General features: G+C 53.8%; 1 protein-coding gene across 3 annotated transcripts in view; it reads right to left on the reverse strand.

Annotated features, from left to right (window-relative positions):
* Positions 1-26338, reverse strand: part of RXRA (retinoid X receptor alpha) — a 105960-nt gene that overhangs the window by 22185 nt on the left and 57437 nt on the right. Inside the window, exons 1-4 of one of the 3 annotated variants that reach the window (XM_064727594.1) lie at positions 23039-23147; positions 15129-15394; positions 9513-9663; positions 8455-8634 (exon numbers count right to left, since the gene is read on the reverse strand). In XM_064727594.1, coding sequence (XP_064583664.1) covers positions 8455-8634; positions 9513-9663; positions 15129-15338 — 541 coding nt within the window. In that variant the 5' untranslated portion in view covers positions 15339-15394; positions 23039-23147. Of the gene's footprint in view, positions 1-8454; positions 8635-9512; positions 9664-15128; positions 15395-20016; positions 20324-23038; positions 23148-26338 lie in introns of those variants that run through there. The other 2 variants (XM_064727592.1, XM_064727593.1) reach the window with 2 other exon arrangements.

The raw sequence follows: 26338 nt of genomic DNA on the forward strand, positions 1-26338 counted from the left end.
AGACAGGGGCCACTTAAAGCCTTCAATCTGCAAATCTCAACCTCATCAGTGCCACATTCCTGGTCTGAATAGTCAGACACACTTCAAGGGTGGAGGGAGAGGATCTTCCAGGGCACTTTGACAGAGATCAGGCTGAACCCAGCTGATACAAACAACCCAGAGACAGATGGGCAGAGATCAGACATGTAAGGAGTTCTTTCTATTGATCCGAGCTCGGAGCTGCTGCACCAGAAAATCGGTGCTGCAGCTCCCTGCAGAGCTGGTCAGGGCCAGCTGACTCATCCCAGCTCAGCCCCACGCACAGCCTGCGCTGCAGCACCGACACCCCGGGCACAGCAGATGGCACAGGCCCACCCAGCAGCCAAAGATAAACCCAGCCCTCACCAGGGAGTGTCATCTGCTCTGCTACACCCTGCTGCCAAGCACAGAGAGCCTCCTCCAACGGCAGGGCAAGTGTGGAATCACTGTGCCATCACCCCTGTCCATCCATCCATCCATCCATCCATCCATCCATCCATCCATCCATCCATCCTCCATGGCTCCATCCATCCATCCATCCATCCCTCCATCCATCCATCCATCCATCCCTCCATCCATCCATCCATCCATCATCCATCCATCCATCCCTCAATCCATCCTCCATGGCTCCATCCATGAATCCATGAATCCATCCATCCACCCCTCCATCCATCCATCCATCCATCCATCCTCCATCCATCCATCCATCCATCCATCCATCCATCCATCCATCATCCATCCATCATCCATCCATCCATCCATCCATCCATCATCCATCCATCCATCCATCCATCCATCCATCCATCCATCCATCCATCCACCCACAGGCACAAGCCCAGTGGAAAACATCCAGATTTTCTGCCACCAGCATTTCCCTGGAGTTCCTGAGGATCTGACAAGCTGTTGTTCCTTCTTAGGACAGGAGCAGAGGGAGACATCACCATCCCACAAAAAATGGGGAATGTGTTCCTTGAGATGTAGGAAAAAACCAACACACAGAAGAGAGGGAAGGAAAGAAGGACAAGTGGGTTTTTACCCATGAAATCTGGGAAAATCCCAGCAGTGAGCAGACCCCTCACTCACCATGCAGAGCTAGGACCTCATCCCTGGAGTCCACTCCCCACTCCACTGGGGATTAATCAAATAAACCACAGTGGAGATGACAAAAACCCATTTTTCAAATGGATCTAGTCTAGGAATTGCATTTCTTTGTGAGTTTGGTTTTTATTTATGTTTTTAAGAAGAGAAACACCAAGGTGGCAGCTGCTTGGCAGCTTGTCTGGTGACACCAAAATGGGAATAACCCTGTTCTTAGTTTCTCAACACTGCTTTTCCTGGTCCTGAGGGTGGCACAGCTTTTGGTCAACAGAATGGGTCTGCCCACCTCAAATGCAGGAGCTGAGGCAGGAATTTGCCTTGCTGCACCCCAGCAAAGCCTCTGGTGCAAGGCAGAGCTCTCCCAAGCTGAGGCCACCCCGTGTCCCCAGAGCTGAGCTCCCCAGCCCTCTTCCCCCCTTGCTGATGGCTGTGCCAAGGCTTTTATTCCTCTTCAAGGAGCCTCAGATGGCTGAGAGCTTTTCCAGGCTGGTTTTCTAAACATAAGGGAAACATTTGAACCTTGCAATCCACTTGAGGAGAAAAAAAGATGCAGTGAGAGAGCTCGGAGAGGCAGCCCCACCTCCTGCAGCTATGTCTGAGCCCAGCCAAGGACAGAAGCCTGTGTTTTCCATGGCACCTGATGAAGAGCCTCTCCTGTTATTCTGCCTGATTTGGTCTGTACTTGCCTCAGGCCAGTTGCTGTCATGTTTCATCTTGAGCTTCTCCAGCCCATCTGCACTTCCCCAGGTCGTGGTACAGCAAGACACGGAGCCCCATGTGTCCAAGCCACTCCTTGGTGACCTCTGGTGTCTTTAAAATCCAAAATGTCTCGTCCTGTGGATTGCAGATGAGCCTCAGCTATCCAAGCCCGAGGGCTGATGGGCCAAAATGCCAAGATCCATCCTCTGCAGGTGCCCACATCACACTGCACACCCTGGCTTTGCTCATGGGGCAGCATCTGATGGCTAAAAAAGCAGCTTTGAGTCCATTGCAAAGTTCCACCCCACCCAGTCCTGGTGCCCAAACCAAGCCCTGTGGGTGGGCACTGCACCTCTGCACCAAAGAGATGTCAGTGGAGGGAGGAGAGGATTTTCCACAGGGCTTTGGTGTTTCTGAGAGGGCAGGAGCAGCTCAGGTTTGTTTATTTGCTGGGAGAGACCTGGAGGCTACAGCAGCTCCAGTGACACTTACCCAGTGTCAATACAGAGCTTTTTGGGATGGAAATCCACCCCTCCAGGAGCAGCAGGGTGGGGAAAGGATAATTCACTTATATCCACAAATATCCTTTCATCCACAAATATCCTTTCCATGGGGAAAGGATAATTCACTGCCCCAAAAACTGAGTTTTCTCAAGGAAACACCTCTCTATGAACTGAGAGCACAGGGGGAGGCACCAAAGCTCAGCTCAGAGATCCCAAACCTGCTCATTTTTAGTTGTCCCCCATCCTGCAGGTGGGTGGTTGGTTATGAGGTGCTGGGTGGGGGTTATTGGGCATTTCTGTTTTCTTTCACATTGGAATTTATTTGGCTCTGCTGCCTTTCACAAAGCCACATCTTTGCTGTGCATCATCAGCATCTTGAAGCATTTATGCCCCAGGTACCTGTTTATATCCAAAATGCCAAGACAGCTGAGAAAACAAATTCAGACAGTGTTTCTTCTGCTTTGCTTTCGTGTGTCACCTTTCTTTTTTTCTTTTTCAGAGGTGCAGCTTTCTGCTACTGTAAACAACCTCAAAAGCTGCAACACATGAAATAAATGAGGTTTTTTTCCCCTCCAACATTTTCAACTGAACGCTGTAATTTTTTGAAAGGATGCAAAATACCACTGGGGTAATTAAAAAGTGTAACTTCAGAGTGTTAAAAAGTGGATTGAAACCTTTGCATGCAGTTAGTTCACAAGAGGAACAGCTCTGGAAAACAACAGCAAAAAATCTCTAGCTCACTTCACTCTCTGGACACTGAAGTATAAACAAACAGCAACAAAAGGAGAGAAAACCATAAGCCAAACCAAACTCGTTTTCTCAACCTAAGAGCATCCTTAAAAACAAAAAAAAAAAAAAAAAAAAAAACCAAACCAAGCATCATTTAACCAGCTGGTTTAAAGAGCAGCACTTTAAAAGGATATAAGAAACAAGCTCATTAAGCTGGAAGACATTTTCCATTCCAAAATTACTCCTAAAAATAACTGTGCTCTTGAACTCTGCCCCTCCACTAGGCTGTGGACACTTGCCTGCTTTCACATTCACTTGGACAGTGGGCTGGAAACCTGAATTCCTGATTTCTCCCCAGATTCCTCGTGCTGCTGAGGGATGGTCCAGGAGCTGGGATGGCCCCAACTCCAGGGGATCAGGCACATGTGGGAATCTCCAGTCCCTCTGGAGTGACTGAGCAGCTCCCTGGAGACATGGGAAGGTCTCCAGGCTGTGGAGATGCTGCAAGTCCAACCTTTCCCAGGCTGAACCCCTCAGCTTGGCAAGGGAGAGGGGGAAAACCAACCCACAAACACAGGAAGAGAGGGAATTAACTCAGGCTGGGAAGTTTAATGGAGCCCTGAAGTCAGAGAGCAGGCGTGCAGCTGGACAGATGTCCTGGATGCTCCCAGCCTGGCTCTGGCTCTCAGCACAGCAGCTGCACCTGCACCTGGATTTAGGAACAACCTTGGGCTCAGCCAGGCAGCCTGAGCTGCAGGTGCTGCAGGGGAACAGCTCTCTGCCCTCCAGATGGGCTCTGAGATGCACCAACACCACTTCACCCACCTGGCACCAAAGCCTGGCCTGCAGCTGGCACGTGGGACCCAGCGGGTCCTGGCATCCCCAGGAGCCCCTCACATCCAGGGGAAGGCTCTGGGATCCCTACTCCCATCCTGGCATCCCCAGGAGCCCCTCATGTTCCAGGGAAGGCTCTGGGATCCCTGCTCCCATCCTGGGCAGCTCAGCAGGTCCTGGCTCTCCCCAGGAGCCCCTCACATCCAGGGAAGGCTCTGGGATCCCTGCTCCCATCCTGGCATCCCCAGGAGCCCCTCATGTTCCAGAAAAGGCTCTGGGATCCCTGCTCCCATCCTGCCATCCCCAGGAGCTCCTCATGTTCCAGGGAAGGCTCTGGGATCCCTGCTCCCATCCTGGCATCCCCAGGAGCCCCTCACATCCAGGGAAGGCTCTGGGATCCCTGCTCCCATCCTGGCATCCCCAGGAGCCCTTCATGTTCCAGCAAAGGCTCTGGGATCCCTGCTCCCATCCTGGGCAGCTCAGCAGGTCCTGCAGAGCCAGCCTGGCTCTCTCCAGGAGCTCCTCACATCCAGGGAAGGCTCTTGGATCCCTACTCCCATCCTGGCATCCCCAGGAACCCCTCATGTTCCAGGGAGGGCTCTGGGATCCCTGCTCCCATCCTGGCATCCCCAGGAGCCCCTCACATCCAGCAAAGGCTCTGGGATCCCTGCTCCCATCCTGGGCAGCCCAGCAGGTCCTGCAGACCCAGCCTGGCTCTCTCCAGGAGCCCCTCACATCCAGGGAAGGCTCTGGGATCCCTGCTCCCATCCTGGCATCCCCAGGAGCTCCTCATGTTCCAGGGAAGGCTCTGGGATCCCTGCTCCCATCCTGGCATCCCCAGGAGCCCCTCACATCCAGGGAAGGCTCTGGGATCCCTACTCCCATCCTGGCATCCCCAGGAGCCCCTCATGTTCCAGGGAAGGCTCTGGGATCCCTGCTCCCATCCTGGGCAGCCCAGCAGGTCCTGCAGAGCCAGCCTGGCTCTCTCCAGGAGCCCCTCACATCCAGGGAAGGCTCTGGGATCCCTGCTCCCATCCTGGCATCCCCAGGAGCCCCTCACATGCAGGGAAGGCTCTGGGAGCCGTTTCCCAGCCCTGCTCCCTGTGAGGCAGCCACGGGAGCATGGGAAAGGCTCCTCACTGGTATTTCCTGCTCCCTGTGTGATCCCAGAGGCGCTGCCAGCTCTCCTCAGCCGGGACAGCCCCAAGCTCACCACGCCCCTGCTGACCCTGTCACCTCTCTGTCACCCCCTGACACACAGCACCCCCATCCCAAGCCCCCCAGTGCTCACTCCCAGCTCTTCACAAGAGCTCTGCCTCCCTCATTCCGAGGCAATTCCCAGTTTTCCCCTTTCAAAGCCAAGGCTGCTGGTGCACAGACACCTCAGAGCCTGATGAGGAACAGACTGAGCAGGGAGAGTTCAGCTCCTGGGTGCAAACAGCCACCCCCACAATAATAACCCCTGCATTAGTCAAGATCCCTGATGGTAATCTTAATTTTGTTGACTATCCTGTATTTAGTGAGAGACAGAGTACAAAAAACCAAAGCATTCCACAGCTGGCAGAAATTCATAGGGGAAAAAATGTTCCCAGTTGCTTATTTATTATGGCTGCAGCATCTCAGAGAGCATGGGGCTCACTCACTGTGGATGTTGGGATCTCTCTGACGTGTTCCTAGCAGGGAACAGCCAGAAGGGATGCACACAGCAGAGGAATCCCCTGCTCCTGCAGGCTTTCCCCTCTTTGAGCCAAGGTTTGCAGCCCTGAAGGATCCCTGTCCCCCTGCTGCTGCTTCTGATGAGCACAAGGTCCATCCCTCCATGTTCACCTCAGACCCCTCAGCTGCTGGGATCAAACACTTCCAAACGTTGATTTTGCCTTCTCTAATCCGAATTCTCACCCAATAACCCCTTTCCTTTTACCCTCTTTCAATGGAGTACAGCCTTGGCTCTCACTCCTCCTCCCAGCATTGATTTTAGAGGCTTTCACTGTGCTTGTAACAAATCCCAGCACCTCTGGGCTACAGGAGAGAGACTCCTCAGCAGGAATCTGCTGTGCCTTTACACATCTATAAATTAGGTCTCCAGAACAAGATGTTTTTTAGGGAAATGAGGCCCATAACCTAGGCTCTGTTACTTAAAAGATACAAGAGTTTATGGTAGAGAATAAAAAGCCAGCTATGATGTGAATACTTAAGCAATGCAGGATTTAGCCCAAAACTCTTCCCCAAAATAGAGGTGGGAGCAGGATTGGTGTGAGGCCAATTCCAGTCAGCTGAGATGGGTGCAGTGGGAACAGACCTTTATTTGACAAACCAGGTGGATTTCACATGTGAAACTCCAGAGCTGCTCAAAACCAAAGCTCAGCAAGACCCAACTTCTGACTTTCAGCTTTAGGACAACTGAGACATTTCTGTGAGACACTGAATTTTCAGGTTTATAACAAGAGACAGGGGAGTTATTCCAGCTTTCCCTGCATGGGGATTATGCCTAAATCATCAAATGATGACTGTCAAATCACCAGTTCCTGCCCTTCCCTCACCAGATCCATCAGCACTGCCTGAGCGCACTCCTGGAGTTACCACGATCCCATCTGTCACACTTTTAAATAATTGTCTGATCATTATGAATTCATTTGCTATTCATTGTGATAATGTTAATCAAGATGAATTAATAGAGTCCTCACACTGTACGTGCTCCCTGGGGACTTCCACCACCATTTAGAAATTAATTAATGGACCTGTAATTTTTAGCGGTGCTGCCCATGCAATCACCACTAAGGGCAGGCAGGGAGCAGGTACCTGCTCACAGGGTGGCAGAGTTCCAGCATTCCTGCTGCTCCTCCCAGCCCTACACACCTTGTTCTGGGGGGCTGAGGGGTAACTGGGTCAGTGGATGCAGTGCCAGGGGAAGGGGATGCTCTGTATTTCTCTCATTGAACACACAGGAGAATTCTTGGCTGCTTTTTGATCATCTGAGCCTGCCATGGTTCAGGTTTTGGATCAGATTTTCCTCATCCCATTGCACATCTCCCATGGGATCCAGTACTGTCCAGGGCAGTGCCAGCCCCCATTCCTGCCCTGAATGCCTCAATCTCTGCATGCCACGGTCTGCTGGGGCAGGAACATTTGTTCTGAGCACTGAAGGGTTAAGCTCAGCAGGGCCAAGGAGGTCCCCTGGGTGCCCTGGCAATCCCCCCACACCTCCAGCACAGACAGCTGTGACACGTGGTGATTTTGGTCCTCGGGTAACCCCATAAACTGAGCGTGGCAGGGTTTGCCCAACACTCAGAGCAGCTCCAGCACTGCCCCGTTTATTCCACACTCCAGACAGCCCTAAGTGCTCTTCAAAGGCTCCCAGGCTGGAGCTGTGGGCCAGGGCCAGAGCAGGGCTGCCTTTATCAGCCTGTCAGAGAGGCAAGTGTGGCTCCGAAGATGTAAGGGGAGAAAGCAGCCCAGAACTGGGGTCACTCTCACGTCCTGTCTGCTAAAAGCCTGCTCTGCCAGCTAGATTAGAACAGACACAGTCAGCATTTCAAAAGATCATTTAAAAGAGGCACTGCCAGGGAAATTTAGATCCTAAATTTAAATTTCACTGAGGAAGAGCTATCTTAAAGAGACCAAACTTCTTTCCTCTTCTCAATGAGACAAAAAATTCAGTGCTGGAGTAGGTGCTGAGGCACTGGCACAGGATGGCCGGGGAAGCTCATCCCTGGAAGTGACCAAGGCCAGGCTGGAGTTGAAGGTGTCCCTAGAACATCCCTCTGGCTGTCCAGGATGGCCCAAAGCCCTGCCAGGGGGCTCAGAAGCCCTGGCACAGAGCCCAAAACACCTGTGGGTTTGACTATGACCCATGGAGCAAATTACCAACCTTAGATGAGGATCAGCAAGCCACAACAGTTTAGGCAGAATAATAGTGAAGTTACCACAGGGTGGAAAAGTAGATTTTGGGGTTTTTGGTATGGGGGTTCAGGGGGCAAGATGGAGGGAACTGGGCATGTCCAGCCTTTCTCCTTCTTCTCCTTGGCCTCCATCTTCTGCTGTGATGTTGGCACTTTTAGATTGGTTTAGAGTAGAAGCTCACTGTCTAACATAGGTGATATTGGAAAGTAATTGTAAACATTGCACACGTAGTTTTTAGTATAAAGACATAACACTGCCCTGGGGGCAGGCAGAGTGCCTGGAACTGTCCTGCTGGATGGACCTCAGCAGGGCAGGAGAAAACTTCTTATAGATAAGAGGCAATAAACAACCTTGAGACCGAGAAATGAAGAGCCCTGACTCCTTCTTCAAGCACCGGGCTGGGAAAAGAGACTTTCTAACTTTTCTCAGGACCACTCTGACAAGATAAAGATCCCAACACCCACCCATCACCTACACACTGCTCTGGCACTCACAGGGAATGGAGGCTCTGCAAGAAGAGGCTCTGGAGACCACGAGACGCTGTGGCTGAGGCGCAAAACCAAACCGCAAACGAGAATTTTGTCACCAGAGCGACAGAACCCTTCAGCAAGGTTCACACCACCTCTTGGTGCCCTCTAAACCCCCTGCAGCCCCCTGGGCAGGCTGGCCTTACCTTCTCTCTTCATGCCCATGGCCAGACACTTCTGGTAGCGGCAGTACTGGCAGCGGTTGCGCTGGCGCTTGTCGATCAGGCAGTCCTTGTTGTCGCGGCACGTGTAGGTCAGGTCCTTCCGCACCGTGCGCTTGAAGAAGCCTTTGCAGCCCTCACAGCTGTAAACCCCGTAATGTTTACCTGGGAGAGGGAGAAAAATGAAGTTTAAAGGTGGTCCCAGATCCCTTCTTAGCCAGCAGATCTTCCCAGGGACTCTCCCAGCTGAGTTTTGGGGGGAGCAGAGGTTTCTTGGAGGTGGGAAGTGGTGGCTTGGCTTCCACAGAATCAGGGTGCCATCCATGGGTCTCATCCTGCCTTCCACCCATGGAAAGGCCATTTCTGGGCCATGCAGCAGAGTTGGGGCAGTGCAGAACATTTGTTTTGATTATTATGAATGTTCTGATCACTATGAATCCATTGTGGTAATGTTAATCAAGATGAATTAATAGAGTCCTCACACTGTACGTGCTCCCTGGGGAGTTCCACCACCATTTAGAAATTAATTAATGGACCTGTACAGGGGTGTCCCCCTGAATCTCTGTGAGCTCTCTGAACCCCCCACAGCAGACACACAACTCAGCCTGCCCTGTACCCCGTTCCCACCCTCCACTTCCAGCCTGGATCCCAGGAGGGGTCCCCAAGGGCTCACAAACCAGGCAACCAGAGCTCTCCTGGAGCAGGGAGCTTTTAGAAAAGCAGGAGAATAAAGGGAATTAGCCCATCTTTATCTCCCAGGAGTGGAGAAACTCCATCCCAAGAGCACCAAGTGACAGCACCAGTGCGGATCAAAGGATGGGGAGAGGGAGGATGCCCCTGATGTTTGCCAAGAGGGTGAGATGGGACCCCACTGCTGAACAGGGCCCTGGGATCTCCTGGCTTGGCTCTTCATCCCCTGCTGGGAGGCACAGGCAGGTGCTGTCCCTTTGAGAGAGCACTCAAAGGGGCTGCCAGGAGCCTGGGAGCCAATGCCAGCCCTCTGCCACACCCCAGCCCCTGCCCTGAGCCCCTGCCAGCCTCACCCGAAGATCTGTCCCCGCAGATGGCACATATGTGCTTGGTGAAGGAGGCCATCGTTCCTGAGGGGTGTGCTGGCACTTTGAGGACTCCATTGAGCCCCAGGGGTGGCTTGATGTCTTCTGTGCTGGTGACGGAGTTCATGGGCGAGTTGAGCTGTGGAGGGACAAGCACAGGGCTCAGCTGGCACTGGGGACATGGGGCTGTGTCATTCACACACAGGACAGGACAGGACACAATTCCAGAGGGCACCAGCACGGCTGAAACAAGAGGATTTGGGCACACAAAGGCACAACACTCACCTGGCCTGGCACAGGAGCTGGGCTGGCACAAGGGGCAGGACATGGCCAGCCTCCCAAGCACTGTGCAGGGCTGACCCTGCCCATGCAAGGAGGATGTTTTTCCATGATTTAATTGGGAAGCAAGTTCCTCCTGCACAGCCCCCAGAGCCAGGGCTCTGCAGCCACCCCTATTTCACACCAGCAAGGGACACAGGCAGGAAGATCTGCAGTGCTGGCTGGTGGGACAGCTGCTGGCTGGGAGAGAGCCCTTGCAGGGATGATGAAGGCCAGGCCACTCTTGTTTAGCTCTGCAGTTTATGGATATCCCTTCAGCATTATCTCTCCAAAGGAAAGCTCCATGGCTCCAAATAAACACATCCCAGCTGCAACAGGGCCTGGATTCCAGAGCTGGAGTGGGTGGGACATGTCCCTGCAACTCCCAAATGTCTGTCCCTCCTTCCCCTGGGCCCCAGCAAGCAGAGAACTGGGTGGAACTGGCATCATGGCCCTGCTGTGGAGTGAAGGGCTCCTGGGCTGAATCCCCACTGGGCTGTTACACCCCTGTGTGCAAAGAGAAACTGAGGCACAGAGCTGTGGGACTGAACCATCTCAGTAAGGGGACAAGCTCAGGAGGGTCTGGGGCTGATGGGGGACCTGGACTTGATCAGCTCTGGAGCACAGCAGAACTGGCTGGGATCACTGGGGAATCAGTGATTCCCAAGGGAATCAGCCTGTCCCAGAGCCACTATCCCAGCCACCCTCCAAGCCCAGGATGGATTCACAGGCCTGTGCCTCAGTTTGTTGCCTTTCTCTACTCTAACAGAGATCCTCAGCAACTGCACTTGTCACAAATTAATTCAGGGAAGTCCCAGGGCTTGTGATCTGTCAATTATAGCAGCACAGCTCTCCTCTGGCTTTCAAGTCTGCAGGCTGGTGGGGAATATTTGGCAGGCAGACGACTGGCAGCCACACAGCAGAGCCAGGTAAACCCACCCTGGAGAAATGGGATGGATGTGCCTCCCTCTGCCACCCTGCCTGTGCCAGCTGGTGAATCAAAGGCAGCTGGGAGCTGGTGCCACCCAGGGATGCACTGCTGGCTTCAGCTGCTGTTTGACAGAGCAGAGAGGGGAGGGAGAAGCAGGTCCCAGGCAGGAGCATCTCTTTTTGAGTGCCACATGATCTCTGTGCTCCCCTGGCAGCAGGGGTGGCCAGGTCAGGGTGAGCTGCCCCAGGAGTTCCTCCCAGAGCCCTCTCTGGGATGTGGAGCCAGTTCCCAGTGCAGCTGGTGGTGATGGTTTGTGGCACACTGCATCCCTGGCTGTGGGAGCCTGCCCAGAGCCCACACCTGCCTGATGAAGATAAAACCTTTCACCATCACCTCCCCCAGCCCCAGCAGCCCACAGAGCCCACCTGGGCAGCCCCCCAAAAACACTGGGGGGATGATGGGCAGAACAAGCCCCAGCCAGGAGGGTGGAGGTCCCAGCACCCTCCTCAGCCCTGTGAATCAGCTGCTCAGAGCTGAGTCAGCCCCGGGCTGGGGAGGGGACAGTCACCAGTTCCTCTCCCAGCGCTGGCTCCAAAGCTCAGCAGAGCCAGCCCGGGGTTCCCACAGCGCCCTGGCGGCGCCTGCCCCGGGAGCACGTGCAGGACAGAGCAGGGGACAGCAGCCCCTGGCCCTGGCACAGCATTGCTGCTCTGGGACAGCATGGCTCCAGACAGGGCAGGAAGCAGGGCTCTGCTTCCCCAGTGACACCAGCACCTCTGGGTTCCTTCCTTCTCTCTCCAGCTCATCACACCCAGCACTGAATCCTGGCTCTGCTGGCAAGCAGAGCTTTATTCCTCGTCCTCCCCCCATCCCAAAACCACCCCAGCCCTTCCCCAGTCCCCCAGGCACCCTTACAACGAGCATTGTGCACAGGCAGACGATCTAATCCCATGTCTGATCTCTCCCCACTGGCCCCGGGCATCCCGAGCTGCTGCCAGCGCTGCCTGGGGCGGCTGCTCCACACAGCCCTGCACGGAAAATCCTCCCTTGCAGCTCCTGCTGAAAACCCTGCACTGTTTTCCCCATTTTCCCTTCATTTTCAGGCAAGAGGGTTGAAGCAGTGTGTAAATCCCAGAGCTGCAGGGTCTAGCCCTCCCAGTCTGGCCCTCATTCCTGGGCCAGCTCAGCACCAGCATCCCTGCCATGGATGCTGCAATCCCATGTGGCAGGATCACTGATTTTGGGGCTGTGTTTGCAAACCCTCCAAGATCCTGGGATCCTGCAAACCCTGCAAGATCCTGAGATCCTGGGATCTTGAAAACCCTGAAAAATCCTGGGATTCTGGGGTCTTGTAAATCCTGCAAAATCCTGGGATCTTGGAAAGCCTGCAAGATCCTGGGATCTTGGGCTGTGTTTGCAAACCCTGCAAGATCCTGGGATCCTGAGATCTTGGAAACCCTGCAAGATCCTGGGATCTTGCAAACCCTGCAAAATCCTGGAATCTTGGGATCTTGCAGTGTTTGCAAACTCCCAGTGCTGGAGGGAGGGTACTGGGAGCATCCAAGGGCTGCAGGGTCCTCCCTTCTGCAGAGCCAGAAGGGGTGGGGTGAGCCCCCCGTTTTCTGGGAGCCTGGCAGCTCCTTCCCTCCCTGCTGGGGCTGGGATGGAGGGGACCCACCCTGGGGACCTCGCACACAGCGTGCCCTTCTGCTCTGCTGCCTCTCCAGAGGCGACGAGGCGTGGCCTGATGGCAAGTGGCATCTGCCATCTGATGCAAAGCACCTTCCATCAGTGCCATCCCTGCCCGGCCACGGGGGCCACACGCCTCATTACCCCTGCGCCGGGCCAGGGGGGCTGCGCTGCCCCCCGAGCATCGGCCTCGCTGCTGCCCCCTCCTCCTCCTCCTCTTCCTCCTTGTCCTCCCCCCTGCACTCTGCCGGCCCAGGTAGGCGCCTCTGCCCGCTGCAGGGACAGGAACAGGGACCTAATGTGGCCAGACAGGGAACAGATGGCAGGAGCCATTAGGCTGAGAACCTCCCAAGTGTCACCTTGAGGAAAAACACTTCAGACAAGTCCCTGAACAAAGGACGGGTGTTCCGAGGGATGGAGGCAAGGGCCGGAGCCACCAAGAGCTGGAGCCACAAGGATTGGAGCCACCAGGGCTGGAGACACCTGGGCTGGAGACACAAGGATTGGAGCCATCAAGACACCAGGGTTGGAGCCATGAAGGGCTGGCGCTACCAGGGCTGGTGCCACCAGGGCTGGAAATACCAAGGTTGGAGCCATGAAGGGCTGGAGCCACCAGGGTTGCAATCACCAGGGTTGGAACCACCAGAGCTGGAGTCAACAAGGGCTGGAGCCATCAAGGCTGGAACCACCAGGGTTGGAGTCAATAAGGGTTGGAGCCACAAGGACTGGAGCCATCAGGGCTGTAGCCATGAAGGGCTGGCACTACCACAGTTGGAATCACCAGGGTTGGAGCCACCAGAGTTGGAGTCAACAAGGGTTGGAGCCATCAAGACTGGGGCCATCAGGGTTGGAGCAACCAAGAGCTAAAACTACAAGGACTGGAGCCACCAGGGCTGGAGCCACCACGGTTGGAGTCAACAAGGGTTGGAGCCACCAGGGCTGGAGTCAACAAGGGTTGGAGCCACCAGGGCTGGAGCCAGCTCGCTTCCAGCCCCATCCCACCACACTCTCACTTCCCCTTCTGCCCTGGAGCTCTGCTTCGTTTCGGTTCCCCGCTGGCCGCTCCCAAACTGCCCCTCACCATCGCCCCTTCCCCGCCGCCTCCCCGGCCTGTGGCTCCCCCACGGGTTGCCTCACATCCCCCTTCCCTCTCCTTCCCCACCATTTTGGCTCTGGGGCTGCTGATTTTGCTCTGGCTGCCCGTTCCCAGGCGCAGTTTCAGTTCCTCTTCCCCTGGCCCTGGGGTGGGAGGGACATGTCCACCCTGCTGCTGTCCCTCAGTGGGAAGCAGGTCCCTGCACATCTGAGGGGGTCACAAGCAGAGTCCTGCATGGGAGAAGCTCATCCAGAGGCAAATTTTATTCCCTTCTGACCAGCACAAGGATGCTGGACCCTGGGGAAGCTGCCTGTGGGTCCCCAGAGATAGCAGCCATGTAGTAAAATAGCCCCACGTAGTAAAATAGCTCCACGTAGTAAAAAGCCCTGTTACCCCTGAGAATAAATCAGGCCAATATTTAAAAATAAAGGTGCTGGCAGGTGCTTGAGTCCCAGAGAGAGCCTGGAATAAATAAACCTGCAGCCAGTGGCAGGTGGTGGCCAATTCCTTAATCTGCCCTTTTACTAAACATATCCCGTGCGAGCAGCCAGCAACAGGTGGCAGGGGCTGGCCAGCACCCCAATCTGGCTATTTTTAAAAAGAGCTTATCTCACCCTGCTTGGAGGGTTTTTTACATAATCTTTAGCCAGTGAAGGCCACTCCTTGCCCTGTGAGCAGGCAGAGGAGCCCTGGGTTTGCACAAGTGACAGGATAAGGGGAAGGAGCCCTGAGTTGTGCCAGCAGAGGTTGAGATTGGCTGTTTGGGGTAATTTCTTCACTGAAAGAGTTGTCAGGGAAGTGGTGCAATCACCATCCCTGGAAGTGTTAAAGGTGTGTGGGTGTGACACTTGGGGACATGGGTTTCTGGTAGGCTTGGACGATCTTAGAGGGTTTCTCCAAACAAAACAATTCCATGATTCTGTGGGGAACGTGGGCTGGCCCTGGAGGGGATGTGCTGCTTCCCAGGAAGGAGAAGAATCCCAGACAGTCCTAGGCGGCTCTGGCTCCTGCCACAGCTACACCAGCCCCCAGGTGTGGTCACTACTCCCCTTCCACCCCAATCCTGGCGACAGTAGTCGATGTCCAGCCATGTTCCAGCTGTGCTGGTCCCTCACAGCACACCCAGAGCAGCCCCCACAAAGGAGCAGCATTCCTCCAGCTTAGCTTCCCCCTTGTGCTTCTGCTTTTTGCCTCCCCTTGGTGCCTGTCTGCATGAGGAACCCCTAGAGGTGGCTCCTCCTTGCCCAAAGAGGCCACAGTGTCCCCTCAGCAGTGCCCCCAGAGGGGTGGCAGTGACCCTTCAGCACTGTCCCCAAATAAGCTGCAGTGACCCCTCAGCACTGCCCCCAAAGAAGTGGCAGTGACCCCTCAGCACTGTCCCCAGAGAGGCAGCAGTGACCCCTCAGCAGTATCCCCAAACAGGCCACAGTGACCCCTCAGCACTGTCCCCTCAGGAGTGTCCCCACACAGGCCGCAGTTTCCCCTCAGCACTGTCCCCACACAGGCCGCAGTGTCCCCTCAGCACTGTCCCCACACAGGCCGCAGTGTCACCTGAGCAGCGTCCCCTCACCTGTGGGCTGCTGGTGCCGAATCCCAGGCTGGGCGTGGAGGGGACAGACATCGAGTGTGGCCCCATGGGGGAGCTGATGACGGAGAAGGGGGGGCCCATGCCGTTGATGGGCGAGCTCAGGGTGCTGATGGGCGAGTGCAGCTGGCCCGGCGAGCCCAGCGAGGAGCCGATGCCCGGCCCGATGGACGGGTGTAAGGACGGCGTGGCCATGGGCCCCCGGCTCGTGGGGGAGTTCAGGGACGTGGAATTCACCTGGTTGGAGAAATCTGCAAGAGAAGGAGAAGAGGAAAAGGATTGAGCGACTCATGTGGGACACAGACCTGAGCCACAGCTCCCTGGTCCTCCCCCAAAATTCCCAATGTACTCCATCTTTCCAAATCACCTTCTGGAGTATCCATGCAGGCATGAAGGCACTCATGTGGGACACAGCCCTGAGCCACAACCCACTGTTCCTCCCCCAAAGTTTCCAGTGTACTCCATCTTTCCAAACCACCTTCTGGAGTATCCATGAAGGCATCTATGTGGGAGACAGTCCTGAGCTGCAGCCCACTGTTCCTCCTCCAAAATTCTCAGTCCAGCTCCATCTTTCCAAACCAGGCACCCATGTGGGACACAGCCCTGAGCCACAGCTTCGTGTTCTTCCCCCAAAATTCCCACTGCAGCTCCATCTTTCCAAACCACCTTCTTCTGGAGTATGAAGGTGGTTAGGAAAGATGGAATTCTTCTGCAGGCATGAAGGCACACATGTAGGACACAGCCCTGAGCCACAATCCACTCTTCTTCCCCCAGAATTCCCAGTGTACTCCATCTTTCCAAACCACCTTCTTCTGAAGTAAGCAGAAGTAGAGGATTAAGAGCATTTCCACCTGGTTAAGAGCATTTCCACCTCAAGCCAGGCATCAGTGCCCTCCTCCACCTCCCTGGCACAGCTCTAAGCTCTGCCAGGTGTTGGATTTGCAGGGAATGCCCCAGATGAAGGCAGGATTGATGCATCTGACTCCATGTTCTCAGAAGGCTAATTTATTTCTTTATAATATTACATTAAAGAATACTATACTATGCTATACTAAAGAATACAAAAAATATACTTACTAAATACTAAAAAGCTAATAATAAAATAAATAATAACAAAAAAAATAATAATAAAAACTCTTGATTCTTTCCAGAGTCTCAACACAGCTTGGCCCTGATTGGCCAAAGAGTCAAAACAACTCCACCAGAATCCAATGAAACAATTACTTGTGAGTAAACAATCTCCAAGCATATTTTACATCAGCAAAACAACAACAACAAAAAGCAAATGGAACAAGAATTGTTTTCCTCTTCTCTGAAGCTTCTCAGGAGAAAAATCCTGAGCAAAGAGATTTTTTCAGAGAATGTGAATGCCACAGCCAGGGGCTCAGTGTGGCTGCTCCAGCTATAGGATAATTTGGATTTATCACTGGGGAACAGAGAGAGCAGCACACAGTGAGGTGTGTGTCCATCCACGGGAATGCTGCCTGTCCAGAGGCTGGATTTGAGCATTTTGGAGGTATTTTCCAACCTGAATGTGTCTGTGATTGTGGAATCAGCAGGAGCAGCTCTGCAGGCAGCAGGACAGGCTGTGTCTGCCTGTCCCGGGGGAGCAGAGCAGGGGGGCGGGAAGGGGGGCTTATAAATAGACTCCAGTTCTCCCAAGAGGAGACATGGAGCCATTCCTGGCACATTTCCTCCCCATCCTGTCACGCTGCTTGCAAAACAATCCCCAGCGAGGAAGGGGCTGGCTCCGGCCCCCAGGGAGGGGCAGCGGAAGGCGGCGGGGAAGGAGGGGGGCAGCACGGGCAGGGCTCCCCCAAAACCACCCGGACCCTCCAGCTCACACCTGGGACACCCAGAGACAGGGACACACCAGCACGGCCACTTGGGTGTTCATGGTGGCTCTGCAGACCCCAAAGTGAACGAAAAATTCTGTCTTCAGTTGCCTGCATCCATCAGGACAAGCTGTGTCCCCGGGATTTTGGAGCAATTGGCACAGGGGAAACACTGAACCCACAGCAGCCCAGCCTCAGCAACCCTCCCTGGAGATCCCTGACCCTGGTGGTGGGGGAAACCCCAGCAGGAGGAAGAGAAGGTTCAGCAAGGCAACGATGCTGTTCTCGCAAAGATGTGGAACCAGCATCCCCCTGCTGCTTCCAGAACCCCACTGCTGCATCCAGAACCCCACTGCTGCCTCCAGAACCCCATCACTGCATCCAGAACCCCACTGCTGCCTCCAGAACCCCATCACTGCATCCAGAGTTTCATTTATGCAACCAGAATCCCATTGGTGCCCCCAGCATCCCACTGCTGGCCCCAGAATCCTTTTGCTGCTTCCTGAGTCCCATCACCACATCCAGAGTCCCATTTATGCCTCCAGAATCCCACTGCTGCATCCAAAATCACATCACCGCATCCAGAATCCCATCACTGTCTCCAGAACCCCAGAACTTCCACAGAGGATCACGACTCAAAAGTTCCAAGCAACTTCTTGGACACTGGGAGGTTCCCACTCCTCATCCAAACACTCTCAGCTCCAAAACCCCGCTGGGAGAGCGGCAGCAATGGGAAACATTTATATCCAGCAGGCAAATATGGTTTTTTAAACTCAGCAAAATCAACAGGCCACTTGAGGCAACTCAGCCCAGATGCTGCCAGTCCCTGGCTGGAGGGAATTGGGAGTTTGGCAAAAATATAATTTGAGGTGGAGGGATGGGCATCAGGAGTGGGATATGAGGAGTCTGCCCTCTTCCCCACCACAAGTACCCTAAAGGATCCTGACTGCAAAAAGAATGCTACAAAAAAGATAAAGATTTCAAAAAGAAAAAAGCCTAGATTGAGGAAATATCCTTAACAGACACAAATAAATTCTCAAACTGATGAGCACCACTTGGACTGCAGCAAACAGAGGAGGCAATTCCCCAAAGGCATTTTCAGCTCAAGCATTGTGAGACTGCTCCTTCTCCTCGAGGAGCTCTGCCATTTAAAGCTGCTGTGTGTGACTATCTCTTGACCAAAATAAACTCTGTGCCTGTTTCTAAATTAAAGAAAAAAAATAGGAAAAAAAAAAAAGAAGTTCTGAAAGCATTTCCCCTCTGTCACACCCCTCAAGTGCAGCTATTTTCTGTGTGTGTCCTTTGTTTCAGCACAAGGACCTCTGTCTCTCCCCGAAGATGCCCCATGGCAGTTGGGATGTCAGAAACCAGAGCTCGTCAGCAGCTGGAGAATTTGCAGTGAAGCTCTTTTTCCTCCTCCAAACTACGAGCCTGCCAGCCACTGAGTTTGGATGGGAATTTTCTTCCCAAGGAAAATGACATTTAGGGCAGGGCCACATGATCCATGTGCAAGGAGCCCTGGGAGTGTTCCCACACCAGCAATCTCCTGGACACCAGAGCCAGCCTGAGTTTTGTGTTTCTGGCGCTCATCCCTTTCCCCCAGCAGATCCCTTTGGGATGAATCCCCACCTCACAGAGGTTTGCAGCAGCAGCAGCCCCCAAACCAGACAAAAACTGATGCCAAAAATGGAAACAGATCCTGGCAGTTCCAAAATCCAGGGTAGCATCTCTGCTGCATCACCCTTCCCTCAGACAGAACTCTTCTGGCATTACCATAATAATAATTAGAACAGGAATATTATTGATCATTTTCAATAATAAAAAAAATTCTTCGTAAAATATTGGTACCCAACACCCATGTGCAGCTCCACTGCTGTTTTCCACCTCCTTGGCATTCAGCACAAGGCTCCAGCTTGGACCAGCCAACATCCATGGCTGGATGCAGCCCAGATGGGCAGGTCAGACCCTCCAGGAACACCAGAAATGCCACCAGCCCGTGTCACCCTTCCCTGTGGCATTTTGTCACTCAGTGTCACTCCAAGTGCTGCTGCCTGGCCAGGGCACGTCTGCAGCAGCTGAAGCAGCTTCTGCTGATCCAGCACTACCACCAAGGGCTGTGATTTTAACATTTCTACACCACAAAATGTCCCAGAGCAGAACAATTCCAACATGCAGAGCAGCTTTTTTTCCCAGGATAGGTCATTCGTACTGGAATAAAGTGTACCAGCATAAGCTTTCACCAGAATAATCTTCATTTATGCCTAAGAGGCTTTGCCAGTAAAACTACAGTGACCTAGCTCTGCTGGAAAACCTTTTCTGGCATATCCTGGGAGTTCACTCAGCAGCTCAGCGCTCAGATCTGAGAGAGGGGAAGTTAAAAAAATAACCATATTTCAAGGCACAAACAGACTCCCTGAGCTGTGGTTTTCTGCAGCTGAGGAGAGCTGCCCACCTAGGATAAAACCCACAGCTTGTTCATTGGGGTCAGAGGGGTTTGCAGCAGGTCAGAGGGGCTTTTTGAGGAGCTGTCACTGTAGGCCCAACCCAGGAGCCTGTCCCTGGCACCAGCTGAGATTTGGAAAGCCACTCACACCCCCCTGCTTCCGCTTCTCTTTTTTTTTTTTTTTTTCCCTCAGCACCTCTTCCTCCTTAATCAGAAAGAGAATCAACCCTGAGTATTAAGCAGGAGGAAATTCTAAATTTGGGTTGCCACTCCCTTCCTTAAGTCAGCCCTTGGTGTCAGAGCTCTGCATGACCAGCAGCATGGATCAGCCTCCTGCCACCATCCTCCTCCTCCTCCTGGGCTCTCCAGCATCACTTTGGGGTGCCCAGTTTGCAAATCCTCACCCCCAAATGCACGTGGAGCAGGTAAAGGCAGAGCCCCACATTCCTTCTTTGGTGATTCTGCACCAAAATGAACCCGGCAGTGCAAATCTGTGTCCTTTTGCTTTCATTCCTCAAAAGCAGCTTGGGAATCTCTCGTGATTTCCTGAAAAGGAACCTCAAATAATGCAGGTTTCCCTTTCCATTGCTCTCACCTGCCCCACAGCAAAGCAGGGGACGACAAAACACAGCAGGATCTGGGCAGGACAGTGGTTTCCATGTGAAAATTGCCATGGTAATGCTGTGACCACAAGAGGTCAGGTCCTCACTTTTGTCCTGATCACCAACTCGGGGATGAATTTAAATAGCCCCTGGCCTACAATCTTGAGTAAGTTTGCTCTCAGTTTGTAGCAGCACAGCTGAGAACTGGAGGGAGGATGGAGCAAGAGCTGCTTGTCCCCCTCCCAGCAGTGGCTCTGCCATGGACCCAGCAGTGCCTGACTTGGACACACTCAGGGTGTGCAGGGTGGTTCTTATCCCAAAATCTCATCCATGGAACCAAAAAACAAGCAGCACCCTGTGGTAAATCCATGTAAATTAAGCTGCATTTAAAGCACTTTGCCCAGTGAGGACAGGCTGATCCTCTCAAAGCACCTGGGCTCTGAGCACACAGGGAATCCCTGGGAATGGATCCCAAGCTCTCACAAGATGCAGCTGTGTTTTAGCCATAAATCCCTCCTGAGGATCTTTTCCACAGCTACAGGCAAAAGGGTGTAGGACCATGGGAATACAGTGTGGTCAAGAGTGTTGAGTAGCTCTGATTTCAGCAAAAAGAAGTGGAATTGTTTTTTCTTTTTATATTTCTGGACTCGAGTACAAACACAAACCTGAGAACATCCCTCTGAGATCCTCAAGCCCTGCACATGGGGCAGCACACAGAAATCTGTCTTTTGGCAGGCATTTCAAACCCACCACGTGCAGCTTCTCTTCAGGAACCCGCTCTGAGATTTGGGAGAGTTCCTGCAGTTTCCACACTCAGAATCTTCCCCAGGTGATGCTGTGGTGGCTCAGGCTGCTCAGGGACAGTGAGAAACTCAAGTTGCAGCTGCAATCTGCACAGGGTGGGTTCCTCCTCCCAGCAGGTTTCACTTTGGTCAAACTAAAACCTCAAAGCCACAGAGCTTCTCACCTCTGGTTCTACTCTCTCCCCAAAACCTTCCTGAACCCAGCCAGCAGCAGAGATGCTTTTTGGGGTTTCAGTGCAGCAGCAGGGCTTTTCCTAGGCTGCAGGAACCCCTCTGAGTGCTGCCAGGCATTGGAGCTGCCTCCTGCCAGCATTTCACCTGGGGAGCTTTTCCACTGCACTCTGCACACCAGAATTCCTGCTCAGCACCCAGGAAACCTCTGCTCTCTTCCACAAGGAGAAGTGGAAAATCATCCCACTGCTCCCCAAAGTGGGACCCACCCCAAACCAGGCAGCAGCATCCCTGTCCCACAGCTGGGTCACCCCTGCAGCACCAACACCTCTTCTTCCTCTCTGTCCTGTTTGATTTTCTCCACTTTTTGGCAATTTGGCTCAAATTTCTCCACTTTTTGGCAATCGGTGCCCAAGGGTCTGGAGACCCCCCCAGCACAGGATCCACACCAAAATTGGGATAGCTGCTCCTGATGTTTCACAGCTGCCATGGAGGAGGGGGCACACAGCCCATGCCAGGGCTCACCAAGTGTGCTCAGCTTCAGCACAGCGGCTTATTTGGGATTTTTTTTTCCCTTAGAAACCCCATCCCACCCTCTCAGGAGCTTGCTAAAATCCCACCCTGCTCCTGGAGCAGTGGCAGAGCTGGAAGCCTGCACCCATCTGCAAGGGGGAAAGATTGGAAAGGGGAATTTTCCAGAAGCTGCTGTCCCCAGTAACTGGAGGAATAGGGTCCACGCCACATGGACCCCATCCCAAACCATCTCCAAAGGGGAAAGGATTGAAAAGTGGAATTTTCCAGAAGCTGCTGTCCCTGGAGGAAACACCACATGGGCCCCATCCCAACCCATCTCCAAGGGGGAAAGGATAGAAAAGGGAGAATTTTCCAGAAGCTGCTGTCACTGGAGGAAACACCACATGGACCCCATCCTAAACCATCTTCAAGGGGGAAGGATTGAAAAGGGGAATTTTCCAGAAGCATGAGCTGCCTGTCCCTGGAGGAAACACCACATGGGCCCCATCCCAACCCATCTCCCCACCACATGGAGCCCCCCCAGCCATTCCCAAGCAGGCAGGGGCAGGCAGAGAAGGGAGAAGCAGGAAGGGTGAGGAGCAGGAGCCATGGGAAGCGTGAGGAGAGCAGGACAGCCCAGGGGGAAGGGGAGCAGGCAGCTCTCCCCCACCCTGGCAGGGCTGGGTGGAGGGGGAGGGTGCAGCCAGGCAAACAAGGATTCTGCTGATAAAGCAAATGTGACTCAATCACACGCTTGTGCAAAGATGTCACAACAGTGCTGAGAAATTACAGGCTCCTATTTCATCCCTCCAGGGCTGGCCCTGCTCTCACAATGCTCTCTGTTCTGCACTCAGAGTGCCCCTCATTTACTGCCTGGGAACCCTCGGCGGGGCCAGCCCATAATGGGGACACTGTGGTGCTGCTGCCAGGGCTGCCAGGGGTGCCTGATGAAGGGCTCGACGTGGCAGCTCTGCAGAGCCCTTTGAAGAAGCAGCTCAGAGCAGGGCTGGCCCCTCTTGGTGCTTTTGGGGTGTGGGACAGGGGATTGATGCCCCCTCAGCCAGCTGGCTGCCCCAAATCTGGCAGAGTTGGGGTTTTCCCAGGAAAACTCCGCTTGGGGTTGCATTTCTCCAACTTTTTGGGTGTCCTCAGGCCCCTAAAAGGGAGATTTGGGGGGAAAAGGGGCAAGGGCTCAGCCACCACTGCTGCAATTGTCCCCTGTCCTCCTTCCCCAAGCACAGGCCATGCTGAGAGGTGACTGGACCTGCTGGTCCCTTTCCAGCCCCCAAACTGCATCAGTGAAGCCAAACTAGCAGGAAATGCTGCCAGCAGAGCTCCCTCTGCTCCACAAAAACAGAGGGCTGCTCCTTCCTGATGGGCATCACCACGGTGGGGACGTGGTGATGGTGGCACTTCCCAAAGTGTGCCCATCCTGCCCAGGGAGCTCCTCATCCTCCCTGCAGCCTCCGCCCTTGCCAGCCTTGCTGCCTCCATCCCAGTCCCCGAAAAGAGCACGGTGAGAGCTCACCACAGTGGTCCCACAGGTTGCTGGAGCTCGTTATGGCCTTTTAATTACATTCAATTGCAGTTTTATGGGCTTATGGGCAAATTGGAAGTGATCTGATTGCCCTTGAGGGGGTGCTGGGCTCTGAGCTATGAAAATCCAAGCAGGATCCAGCGAGGGGAGCTTGGGAGCTTTAGGCTCATTCCAGCAGAGAGAGAAGCTTCCACTCACCCTGGAGATCCCCCAGCACATCCCAGTAACGAGCCACACACCTGGCATGTGCTGGGCCAACCGGAGAACCCAGATCAGGCACTGCTCCAGCTCATCCCACCACTGTCCCCAGCACTTGAGACATCCCCATGCTGGGCTCCAGGATGTGGAGAGCAGACAGGGCTCAGACCTGGAGCCAAGCTCTCCATCCCTGTGGAACCTTGATCCCCAAAATATCCCCCTGCAAAGCAGGCAGGGCAAGCAGCAGCCCATAGGATGCTGAGTGCTGTGGGAAACAGGAGTGTCACAGACATCTTTTATGGAAAATCCTTTCCTTAGGATTTTTCCTCCTGAGAAGCTGGGAGGTCTCAGGAACAAAATGCAAACAATGGTTATCTGCTGCTGTGGAATGCAACAGGTGCATCTGGGATTGGTCTCATGTGGTTGTTTCTAATTAATGGCCAGTCCCAGTCAGCTGGCTTGGACACAGAGCCCGAGCCACAAACCTTTGTTATGAATCCTTTCTATTCTTAGCTAGCCTTCTGATGAAATCCCTTCTTCTATTCTTTTAGTATAGTTTTAATATAATATATATCATAAAATAATAAATGAAGCCTTCTGAAACATGGAGTCAGATCCTCCTCTCTTCCCTCATCCTCAGACCCCTGTGAACACGGTCACAGTCACACAGGAGCTCCCAACCTTCAGCTTCCCAGCAGATCTGGGATGAGCCAAATCCTCAAGGCCAAGAGCAGAGCAGCCCAGCAGCTCTCTCTGAGACTCATGGGCTGAAATGTATTACTTATTTGTTAATGAGTCCTGAAGGTGCAGGATGTGCAACACATTTTATCCCATGGACAAACCACCCACTTTGTGACCCTCAGCTGCAGGTCCAGGAGGAAGAAGGAGCCTGAGAACTGGGTGCTACACAGGAAGGTGATGGGGAGGTGCTGTCCCTCGTACCAATCCCCAAAATCTGCTCCCACCTGAGCTCAGCACCATCAGCCCTTGTGGCTTTGGAGATCCTACAGGATGGGCCAAGCTCCATGCTCGGGGTTGAGCCAGCAGCAGGAGGTGAGAGGAGGAGGAGGAGGAGGAAGACAGCCATGAATTGTGGATCCCTGTGAGGTGAGAGGAGGAGGAGGAGGAGGAAGACAGCCATGAATTGTGGATCCCTGCCTCTGCCTGGCTCCCAGGAACAGCAGCCCACAAAGCACCAGGCAGGAGGATTATATTACGGTGCTGTGCGTGCACATTAATCCAGATTTGAGATAATTACAGTCATTCACTTGGCATAATGGGCTTTAATTGATCCAGCAGGGCCTGGGCTGGTGCTCACCACCAGTGTGCAGCTGGCAGCCACCAAAGCTGTGCTGCCACCGACCAGCATTGATTACTGGTTTTCCAGAATATCAGTTGTGGTGGTTTTCCTTAGGGGGTGCTGGAGGATGGCAAGGCCACGTGGACTTCTCCATCTCTCAGCTGAGACCCAGCAAGCCTGGCATGGGCATGGAGGTGTCATCTGGTCAGGAGACATCTCACGAGCATCCAAGTGGGATGAGCCAACCCTCCAGAGGGTTTCACTGCTGGGAACTGGGCAAGGGCAGCCCATGGGAAGGCTGTTTTCCAAGCCTCCTTGGAGAAATGCCCACCTCTCAGAACCATCTCTGGTGGGAGGTTGGCCAGCAGATCCCTGAAGGTCCCTCCCCAGCAGCATTAATGGTCACAGAGCTGGAAACACAGACAGGGAAAGGAACCCAGGGTCCCAAAGCTGCCATCCCTTCCCACCTCAGCTCCTCCTCCACATCTCCACCGATGGCTGGAGCACCCTCTGGAGTGAGCCAGCTCTCTCAGGGACAAACCACCCACTTTGTGACCCTCAGCTGCAGGCCCAGGAGGAAGAAGGAGCCTGAGAACTGGGTGCTACACAGGAAGGTGTGTGACAAGACAGTGAGGGCAGAGTCAGATCTCCTTCCAAAAAAACAAGTTCCCTCTAGAAACTATATGCCATGCACATTTTTTCCAAGAAAAAGAAGCTGCCTCTGGTTTTATGTGACCTGCTGGGGATCAGTAACACATTTTGGGGCAGGAGGGGAGGTTTGAGCCCCCTCAATTCGAGCTGTGTGGCCGGAGGGATGGGCAGGCAGGCTGGGTGGGTTGTTCCCCCTTCCCAGGCCAGGGAGGAGGCTTGGGAAAGCTTTTCCCTCCCTCAGGCAGGCAAGCAGCAAGGGATGGGCTGCCTGCAAGCTGCCTTTGGGTTTAAGTTTCTGGTTGGAGTCCAAAGCTAATTAGGCTGCGCCAAGTCCAATCAGATAGCCGCAGCTAATTGAGCTCGGCACCGACGGGTCAATGTCCAGCAGGGCTCGGCGTTCCAGCACTTGTGGCAGCCCACAGATAACTGCCAGGGCCTGGGAAGGGGAAGGACCCTCACAAAAATGTTCCCTTCATGTCCAGGCTGAGAGCTGAGCACGGCTCTGGGTTAACCCCTCAGGCACCACAAGCATTGTCCAAACCCCATGGCTTGGCAGGGCAGCCAAGCACTGGGATCAGGGAGAGCATGAGGAAGATGAGGGACTTTGAAGAAGGCTCCAACAAGTCCTTCCTCGGGTGGTCCTCAGCCCTGCCGAGCAGCTCTCCCAGCTCCTGAGTTCTAGGGCAGATTCCAGCCAGGAAAACACGAGCATCCAGCTTCCCAGAAACCACAGAGCTCCTTTTTTCCTCTAATCCTGCCTGCACTCCCAGGCTGAGCAGCAGGAAGATGGCAGCCCGGATCCCTGCTCCAGGAGAATCCCCACATCCACCCCCAGCTGCTGGGGAAGGCTGCTCCTCTCCAGCTGACAAATGGATGAGAGGTTTCATTAATAAACCCCAGCTTCTCCTCACACTTCTGATTACAATCTCTCTGTTTGGATCCCTGCTCATGTTACACGTTCGTCTCAATTATATATTCCCTTCTCCTTAAATCCCCACTTATCTCCTTCACCACGTAAATCACGGAATGGGCTCTGGTTTGGTTGGGTTTTTTTTTTTTTTTTTTTTGCCTGCCTAACTTTCCCTGCTCCGACAGCACTTAGAAAATAAACAGGAATTTAAACTGCAGCATGTCCTGGTAGA

Source organism: Zonotrichia leucophrys, chromosome 17 (assembly GCF_028769735.1).
Source record: "Zonotrichia leucophrys gambelii isolate GWCS_2022_RI chromosome 17, RI_Zleu_2.0, whole genome shotgun sequence".
Lineage (NCBI taxonomy): Eukaryota > Metazoa > Chordata > Aves > Passeriformes > Passerellidae > Zonotrichia > Zonotrichia leucophrys.